Source organism: Cynara cardunculus (assembly GCF_001531365.2).
Source record: "Cynara cardunculus var. scolymus isolate 2C chromosome LG 6, CcrdV1, whole genome shotgun sequence".
Lineage (NCBI taxonomy): Eukaryota > Viridiplantae > Streptophyta > Magnoliopsida > Asterales > Asteraceae > Cynara > Cynara cardunculus.
In genome coordinates this window covers 8386375-8396405 of record NC_037533.1, presented here as the reverse complement: position 1 = coordinate 8396405, position 10031 = coordinate 8386375, and the positions used below count along the sequence as shown (strand labels likewise).

The 10031-nt window shown below is 37.6% G+C and overlaps 1 protein-coding gene across 4 annotated transcripts; it reads right to left on the bottom strand.

The window, feature by feature from the left end:
• Positions 1 to 1044: 1044 nt before the first annotated feature.
• Positions 1045 to 7054, bottom strand: LOC112514037 (filament-like plant protein). 4 transcript variants are annotated; one of them, XM_025120329.1, is made up of 5 exons: positions 6829 to 7054; positions 6006 to 6167; positions 4420 to 4618; positions 2613 to 3880; positions 1045 to 1666 (listed from the first exon to the last, which is right to left on the bottom strand). In XM_025120329.1, the coding sequence occupies exons 2-5, from the start codon at positions 6114 to 6116 to the stop codon at positions 1253 to 1255; spliced, it is 1992 nt and encodes a 663-aa protein (XP_024976097.1). In that variant the 5' UTR covers positions 6117 to 6167; positions 6829 to 7054; the 3' UTR covers positions 1045 to 1252. The 4 variants fall into 4 exon arrangements, with proteins under 4 accessions (XP_024976097.1, XP_024976098.1, XP_024976096.1 ...); XM_025120330.1 differs by lacking the exon at positions 6829 to 7054 and adding an exon at positions 6714 to 6772; XM_025120328.1 differs by lacking the exon at positions 6829 to 7054 and adding an exon at positions 6649 to 6754.
• Positions 7055 to 10031: the final 2977 nt, after the last annotated feature.

Sequence of the window (10031 nt, the reverse complement as noted above, 5' to 3'; positions counted from 1 at the left end):
TTAGTGGGTAGTCTGATGTACCTCACAGTTACACGACCCGACCTTATGTATGTGGTTTGTTTAATATCTCGGTTCATGGCTAAACCAAGGGAAGAACATATGAAGATAGCAAAGAGGGTGTTGAGGTATTTGAAGGGTACACATGGTTATGGTCTCGTGTACAGGAAGAATGCTTCTACAAAACTCAAAGCGTACACCGATGGCGATTATGCAAGAGACATCGAAGACAGAAGGTGCACCTCTGGCTATGTTTTTCTTTTAAGCGAAGCAACGACATGCTGGAGCTCAAGAAAGCATCCTATTGTCACTTTATCATCAACGGAAGCTGAATACATGGCTGCAACCTCGTGTGCGTGCCACTGTGTATGGATACGAGGGTTGCTCGAGGATCTTATGGAAAACCAAAGTGAAAGTCTTGAAGTCTTTTGTGACAACAGTTCAACCATTAAGTTGTCCAAAAATCACGTGATGCACAGGACTAAACATATCGACGTAAGATACCACTATTTGCGAGAGCTCGTGAATCAAGTAGTGAAGCTAGTGTTATGTGGAACTAAATATCAAATTGCTGATATAATGACAAAGCCTTTAAAGTTGGAAGCATTCACCAAGCTGAGAAATTTACTTGGAGTTCAAGCACTGGAAGATTAAACTGATGCCTCTTGAAGCACTTCAGTTTAAGGGGAGGAATTGTCAGAATAGTATTAGACTATTAGTCAGTTTTTGTGTTTGCAAAATAATAGGTCTCGTACCTAGTATTTAGGAATTAGTTTGTTTTTGAAAGCTTCTTAGTTTGTTAGCATTTTGCTCCCTTTTTTATGCTTTCTGTTATGGGTGCAACGTTCGTTTGTAGGCTATTTAAAGCCAAGTTTGTTCCCTGGAATAATATCAATCATTTGGTATTTGAAAGCAATGTATTCTCTGATCCTTCAATATCGAAGTAAAACTTATAAAATTATCGTTTCTTTAGTATAACTATTAGAATGTGTCTTAAGGGGATGAAACAAAAAACTTGATCAAGAAACAGAGCATAACAAGTGCAATGCAACTAAAACTGCAACTCCATAAACCATTATTTGTGTTTCTACTCTTCAATTGAAATTTCCACCATGTTTACAGAATTCATCAACTGCAGACATCAAACCGACTATGATGCATGTTTATGATGACTTGGGTTGCAAAAATACAATATATGACCCTAAAAACCTTCAATAAATTCTCTGCAACTACTTAAGACACTAAAAATCCACTCTTACCCTTGATGGCTATCACTTTGATTTCCATTCTTGCTCCTTGAGAACAGCTTTTCGAAGCTGTTTTTGCTTTTAGAATGACCACCAAAATTGTTCAATGAAACAGCAGATGAAGTTGATGAAGAAGAAGATGGTGGTGATTCCACATCATCACTGTTGATTGAAGGACTGCAGTTGTTTTCGGTTTGTTTTGTAGGAATCAGAGTCTTTTTAGGCATGAATGTATCGTTGGAATGCAACTTCCATAATTCTAATCCAGTTTTTGGGACAGATGATCCTCCAGAAAAGCCAGGGAGATTTGCAGTGTCAATTAGGAAGTCTTCGAGTGTTGCTAACGACTCTAGTTGTCTAGCAAGTGATGATATTGTCTTTTGGCATTCAGACAGTCTATCAGCTGCTGCTACCTCAAGATCCTGTAAATAATGCATTTTAGAAATACTGTTGATATAGCATCTTTTCAGAAATAGCGTCTATCCAAAGGCTGTTTTTTTGGAGTATATAATATTTATATAAGGCAAATAAATAACATATAAATGCACGCACCCTCCTCATTTTCTGTGAGAGGTTTGAACCCCGGACCTCTTGGAAGGCTGGGGCTCTACATACCATTAGACCAAAGACCCTTTGGTCTGAAGGATGTGTTCTATATTGATGGTTTGGGAGATGAAGATGATCTTTTATATTCTCTTATTAGCATTATATTTATCTTGTTTTTTAGAGTTTTGAGTTTTCTAACAAGAAGGAAACTTTATGTATTTAAACCCTACCTTCTAGGTTTCCTACGTGTAGAGAAATAATTAATTTCCCAAAAAGTTACATGGTATCAGAGCCAATTTCTACCACTCTGGACTGACACTCTAGGGCTATCTGTATTCGTCTAGCCCCCTCTTGACACTTTGTTTAGTCTTTGTTGGAGGGGGTGTGTTAGAACTTAGAACTCCACAGCAGCTAAAGCTAGAGCAATTCTTCTTATATGTCGGAACCTCCCTTCTCTCCTCAAGGGCTCTTTGGAAGAGTATCTAATGGGGTTCCACATATTCTCAATTATATTTAAGGAGCATTCAGTTGTCCTATGAATAAGATGGGTAGAGGCAAGGCCTGCATACACCTCCCCCCCCCAACCCAAAAGATACTACGTTTGTGTGGGATATACTGGGTTTGTTTGGTCTGGATTCTGTTGTATAATTCATACTGGGTTCATTTTTGGTCTACCACAACTACATTGGGATAAAAGGTTATACATGGAAACAATGACTACAAAAAAGCGGATTAAAGTAACGCTGATTATTATTGAGGTCCAGAAATATGGTACTCAACTACAAGCGAGTACAAATAACAATGAAACATAAGAAAGCTTACCTGTTTTACTTTCAATTCACCACTTGAAGTAGCAGCCAGGTGAAGCTTAATTTCCTCGGTTTTTCTTGCAAGTTCCTTCTCCAATCGTTGACATTTGATTGTCATTTCAGATGAGAATCTCCTTTCCTTTTCGATATCTGCCTTTATTGAGTCAACTTCTGCAGACATGATTCGGGCCTCTGTTTCCATATTAACAAGCCGAGACTTGAGCAACTCCTTTGACTCATTCACCAAACTTAGTTCCTTTTGTAGGCCATCCATCTGAGTTTTGGTATCAGCGAGTTGAGCATTTGACAAAGCTAGAGAATCTTTGGTTGCATTTAAAGCACTCTCCAGTTCAGTTTTTTCGGCTTCTAATTTCTGCAATTTCTCTTCAAGCTCATATACCCGTTGACCCATTACTTCAAGTTCAGTTTTCAAGGAATTATCTTCGATCTCAGAAGTACAATGGCATATTTCATTCTGGCCCTCGGATAGTGAAGCAATCCGCTCCATTTCCAAAAAGTCGTCCATAATATTATTGATTTCGACAGAAGAAGGTGGTACATTTTTCGCCACACACTTTCCACTTTTGAATTGATCAAGCTCGGCAATTAGCGCCAATGCCCATGAATCTGAGCAGCCATGCTCATTTTCATTATGTTCCAGTTTGTTCAACTTAAATGAGTCGATATCTAATGCATTTAGCTTTTCCGCACTGTCTGATTGACTGTCTGTAAGAGAATCGACATAAAATGAGGAAATTGAAACAGCTTTATGATCGTTAATGGAAGGCGATTTACGAGCCAATGACTGCAGCTTCCTGCACTCAGCTTCAAGCTTTGCTACCCTCTTTATGCTCTCTAGCTGTTGTTTGCTAGCAGCTTCTGCGGCTTGGGTGCTCAAATCCCTTTCAATGGTTCGAATTTCTAATTCCTCTGATTGGACAGAGAGCTCAAACTTAAGGGCCAAGTTCTCTTTCTCTAATGTCTCAAGTTTTAGGAGGATGTTTGGATCAGCAGGAGGAGGATATTTGGATTTGTTGGCCTGGAGATCAGAAAGCTGGATTTCGAGCTCCGTTTTAGTCAGTTCCGGTTCATGCGTTTTCTCCTCTATAACCTCTTTAAGCCGTTGTTCCTGCTCCTCCCTTGCTTGCCTTAATTCTTTGACACATTCCTTGAGAGCACCATCAAGATGGTTCGTCCGAACTTCAAGAGCCAAGTTCTGCTGCACAGCTGCCTCAAGCTGTTGTCTTAACGTTGTAACTTCATTTTCTGCCTTTTCCCAACCTAAATTATCAACATATTAACACAATTAACATATGAGAGCAAACACTTGGGGCTATGTTTGGCAAACCAGTTGTTAACCGATAACTAGCCACCTTTGATGAAACTAGTTGTTAGCTGATAAACTAACTGTAAACTGAAAAGCCAGATGTAACTGAAAAGCCAGATGTAACTAAAAAGCTAGTTGTTAGCTGATAAATTAATCATGTTTGGTAAAAACTATTTGATAAGCTAGATGCCATTGTAAAATGACCTAAAAGGACATGTTCAGAAATGAATTGGAAAAATATAATAGGGCATAATTGGAAAAAGTGAAAAAACCCTGGAACTTGTTGAAATGCTATGTGAAGTAGTGTTTCAAAAAGCTAGTTTAAGGCTCACCAAACAGAATTTTTCAGTAAGCTCAAAAAATAAGCTAGCTCATAGTTGGCAAACATGGTTTAGAAGACGCACCAAATTATAAGAATATAAATGGATGAATATCAAGTGCAATCAAGCTTTCTTAAGCAGTCAAAGCATTAGATAAAACAGACATCTTTTACCTGCAACTGCTTCTTCGGCAACTTTTGCATGTTGCTTAACCAAATCTTCTTTAGCACCAACGTTAACAAGAGCCGCTGATAACTTTTCTGTCAGGCTCTTAAAACTGTCATTTACCTCTGAGTTCTGGCTCGATATTTTTGAGGTGACTTCAGGTGATTGTGTATGGTTCAGAGATTTTCTTGAGCTATCCTGCTCCACCTAAAAAAGGAGATGATGATACAATGAACATTGAACTAAAACTATAAGGATTCGAAACAAATTGATCTTCAAGTATAAGAAATATAATATACACTCGTTCAAAACGTGCGTTTGGTATGCCGGATTGTGAAGGATGGGACTGAACGCACAAGAGTGAGATAGGCAGGTGAAAGAATTGTCGAAGGTTTTAGGGTTTTAATTTGACATTGGTAGTTTAGTAATTTATCAATCTTGTCTCATCTGCCTATTTTTGTTCTATCAACAAAAAATGCATTTTTATCCTGCTTAGATCCTGTCTTGTCCGGGCTAATGTCACATCAAACACTGGACAACAAGTTTTTGTACTGTACTATCCGGCAGAAAGTATGGTGGAAAATGGTCATTATTATTCGGATACTCCTCATGTATGTTAGGAGCACCAAAAAGTTGTGGAAATTTTAGTTTTCCATCGTATGTACTACTCTTATATCTCAGAATTGCGACATTCTGCTCTACCTGAAAGAAGTTCTTTAAGGCTTGGGCATGGGATTAATTGAGGTGCGCGCAAGTTGGCCCAGACAGACGGACGCCCACATATGTAGAAAAAAGACAGACTTAACAAGGACAACATTTTGACACTAACACAACATAATGTTTGAGAAAGAGAAGTTGACATCAACGATGGTGCCGAAGTTGTGCCTTGTGTTGTGCCTAAGAACACACATAGGCACCTTCACAAAGAGGATTGACTCCATAAATAACAAGTACAGTTTTGAAGTAAGAAGACCCAATAGAGAATTATCTCATATTCATCTATGAATACAGAAAAGGCTTAATGATGATATGATCTTAACCTGTGCATATGCCAAATCAATTTAGTATGTACTACCTGCCTATCCCTTAAGGAACTTTCAATAAATAACTCAGTCATGATGCTATTCATTAAATCAATTTATTCTTTGGGTAACAAGTCAATAAAAGAATTACTTTTAAGACTCCAGCAAGAACTATAAAATCTACTTTCTAAGAGGACATTTGCTTTTAATGAGCATTGAACATCTGAAGCATTAGAACATTATATATGTATATAGGGTCAGGTTCAAGAGAAAACTACAAAAAAAAATGAAAAACCAAGGAACACTATGGTAACCGTTCATCGGGACGGTATGCATATGTACATACAAGTAATTTGTAAGTAATTTCCGGTATGCACATGTGCATAACATGCATATGTGCATAAAAACCAAGAAACAACTTCAATTACTTGTATGCACGTGTGCATATCATCCAAATGAATGGTAACCTGAGTGTTCCTTGGTTTTTATTTTTAGGGGTTTTTTTTCCTGAATCTCCCTCCCTCCTCGTCTCTATACATATATATCAGCAGAAAATGCCATAGGATTTGAACCTTTTCATCGGAATTACTCTCGGAATGAGAAGAAATTGATGTCGAACTTTCTGTTTCGCCAGGACTCCTCTCAGAGGACTTCCTCTTCCACAACCAACTCCTCTTCTCCATCTCACTGAAGCACTAGATTTCAAACCAGTATTCACATATGCATCTGCACAACTAGAATCACCACCATATTTCTGATTACCACTTCAACTCTAAATTAAATATATCATAACCAACAAAATTTTAAAACAAACATGAAGTAAAAACAAAACAAAAGTAGAAACCGTGCCTTTTAAACCAAATAAAACCTAACCCAACCTAAAACAAATTATTTGTAACTTGTATTGAAAGCAAATATCTAACTAAAATAGAAAAGAAAGCAGAAGATTCTCAGCTGCAAATCATTATAAACAAGTTCATAAGATTTGAATCATCAAATCCCATTTCCCAAAAGAGAAAACGAACTTCACTCTTTCAAAATCAACCCAATCTTCCAATACAACCATATGGAGCCAGAATAGATCGTATCATCAGCAATGAATGGAGCAGTATTTAGCAACAAAAGAGGGCATTCAGCTGAAATATCATGAAATGCCCAATATTCTCAACATTCGACTGACAGTCAAACGGCAAGAAGAAGAAGAAGAACGATTACCCAATACCCGAAAAATCAAAACACAAGACATCGAATCTAATCCGCTGAATGGAATCTATTTTCACCTGGATAAATTTGTTAAAGTTTGAATTGAAGAGAAGAGAAGGAAGTAGGATTTTAGCGTAGAAGGAGAAAAGAATAAGAAGTTTGAGAAGAAAACAAATCTGAATCGATATATACCTTTGACTGGAGATGAAGAAGATGAAATAAATGTTGAAACCCAATACAACAGGAAGCAGCAGTGCAAAGATCTGAGGAATGTCAGAGCAATATCTGATGAAAACAAACAACCCCACTGGAATTATTAATGGGTTTTATTCTATGAAGCTTCTGGTTCTACCATGGCAGGCAGATATAACATGAGGTAGAGTCAGGGAGCATGTGATGGTGAGTGAATATCGATACTTTATGAATGCTTTTGGATTTTTTTTCCTTTTCTTTCTTTATAGAGAAAAAAAGATGGTAAAATTATTTAAGTTTTGAAATCAAGATTGCAATCCATTCCCGCCCATTGATGTCGAAATTGTGGAGCATTTATTCGTGTGAACTGCAGACGCTCCCATCTGGGTTTCGGCCTTTTTGGGCTGATTTTGTCTGACATCGCTGGGAACTGCGAGACAAAGATTGGTCTGCACTCCACCGTTGACCACAAAGGAATCACAGTGAAACAATGTAGTTCATAAAATATAAAATTAATATTATTTTTTTTAATTAATCAGAATATCCAATATGTTATGTAAATCAACTAATTTTAGAACAACCCAACTGTTTTGCGTATAGTTCGTAGTCACCGTATTTGAATCTTTGTGGTAACAAGAAGTTTTTTATTCATACTTAAATTTGAACTGAAACTTCCAGACATTTTTGATCTTTTGAGACAAGTTTAAACCAATCAGATGACACCATTATTGTTATTAATATTATTCGGTTTCAGGTTATTTGGTTTTCCACTTGGACGTTAAGTTAATCAAATAAATATAAATTGTTCGATTGGGTTTTTGATTGTTTATGTTATACCGAGACATCGTAAAATGCAAAGAAATAGTTGGAAAAAAAAACCATAAACTTAACCGTCGATCAAATCAAGAACATTATAACAAATAAAATAATTTTCAATGGGTTGGGACACGACAGTTGAGGGGAGGAGCATAGACTTTAAAATTGATGCATGAATTATGACTTAGAGAGTTGTAATGCAAATATGTGATGATAGGAATTAGGATCTAAAAGGTTGTTTGGTAGTTGTTGAATGATTTAATGCAGAATGAGTAAATGGTCAGAATGATTAGAAGGCTCTCATGATATAGTGCAAAATAAAATATAATTGTTTGATAATTATTTACAATGAAAGTAGGGCGCTGAATAGTTAAATGAGACCCATGATGCAAAATCATTCAGAGAAATTTTAGAATCATTAAGAGACATAGTTTTCTTTTGCCAAACAAGATTCACCTCTTAACGATTCAAAGATTGTCTCTTAATGGGGCCATTAAGAGGTAAACAAACAACCCCTAATGTAACAACTCTGCACTTTTGGATTTCCAGGTTAGAACCTTATTTCGGAATCTTCATTAGAAAACTAAGTCTTTTAGGATTAACCTTATCCAGAGTATGATCTTGAAGAGGTCGCCTATTCGATCAGAGGCTCTGGCGTCAGCCACATAGGCTCTGGTACTATCTACAGAGGCTCTGTTGCCTCTTCTCAGAGACTCTGTGTCTTTTCACAGAGACTCCGAAAATTCTTCACAGAGACTCTGTGTCTCTTCACAGAGGCTCTGGCATCTCTTTGCAAGAGCTCTGTGTCTCTTCACAGAAGCTCTGGCGTCTTTTCTTCGCAGAGGCTCTGTTGTCTTCTTTCTGAGGCACTTGTTGCCCATGATCATTTCAGTGCGGCAGCTGGTCTTGTTCCAGACTTGGACATTTTGGTTATTTTAGATTTTTGGGTCTTAAATTAAGGAAATGTATAAGTCCTTGGGCTTGGGCCTTTAGAGGCCAACCCACTACTCTTCTAGAAGCCTCATATAAATACCCTCCCTTCTCTTTTGAAAACTCTTCATTATTCAAAAAGCTCTAGCCTTTCTCGTTCTCCCTCTCTAAAAAGTTCATCACCTTCGAGCCAAACTCTTTTCCCTACAAGTTTAGGATCGCTGCTGTTTCGAATTGTTCTTTTCTGCCTCGTCTTCAAAAAGGTATGCTCCTAAAGTCATCTATTCCTCTTTAAGGTGTTCAAATTCCTATGTTCTTTTCCTGCACAACTCAAGTTTCAGAATTTAAAGATGGTGAGATTATCCATCGAAGACATGCATATGTCTTCATCAGATGATAATCTGTGACCCATAAACCTTTTTAATCCCAAAAGAGAAGAAGAGAGTTCTTACATTCTAGGAACCGATTGCACCTTTGGGTGACTTGGGTCTTGCATGCATCTCTAAATCAAATCTTTCATCTTGTAGCTTTCCGAGACCCAAAAATTCCCAATTGTTTTCTTTTCCTTTCTGGATCTTAGTCAAGAAATGAGAATTTGGGGTATTATCTGTCTCTATTCCTGGAAATGTAGAGTCAAAATCATCCCCATTTGCTGCCATTCTTGGGCATGCAACTGGATTTGGGGAGGTGTGCGACTCGAGGTTTTAATTGTTCTTGGAAAGGGTGTTAAACTCACCCAAAATCTTCAAATTCCAACAGATGGCGGCTGCCATCATTTGCTTTGAAAGGGCATTAAATGATGCCATTATTTGAATTTTGGAGATATTCGTTAAGGCTAATAAAGTATCCGCTACATTGGTATTAGTATCTGGCGGATTGCATTAAGAACAGTTTTTACCCAACTTAAGTTTTGGAGGTTTAGRAGTTCTTATTAAGTATTGGTTGCTCTGTCAGGAAGTCCGAGCAGGTGATAGCAGGTCTCTTAAGGAAACAATTGATATTCGCCAAACTGTGAGTTCACGGCCCCACTTTTACTTTTTTGTTATTTTATGGGGGAAATGCATGACAACAAGCTTTGCATGTTTAATTATTTGAAACCTCCGGACTATGGAACTGCATAGTCGGGTTTCTAAGTTGTATTTGGTACTGTTTTGCACTATAATATAAATGCTAAATTGATATGCTTGAGAATAAATGTTTCCAAATAAAAGTCCCTGTCCGTACACGCTACTTGTTAACTCGGGTACATTCCCGGGCCGTGGTATTGTGGATAGCCGCTATTGTGTTGACAGTCCCACCCAGAAAGGGGTGCACAATTACCTATGTTTTTTCAGCCTAATCATGTGGAATTTGGACCACCGCTGAATTAGTGCTTTATCGAACCGTGGGACCTAAGTAGTGAACGAGCTACTTCTGGTTGTTCGAATAATTATGGGGCAAGTTGTTCAGGTAAGGCT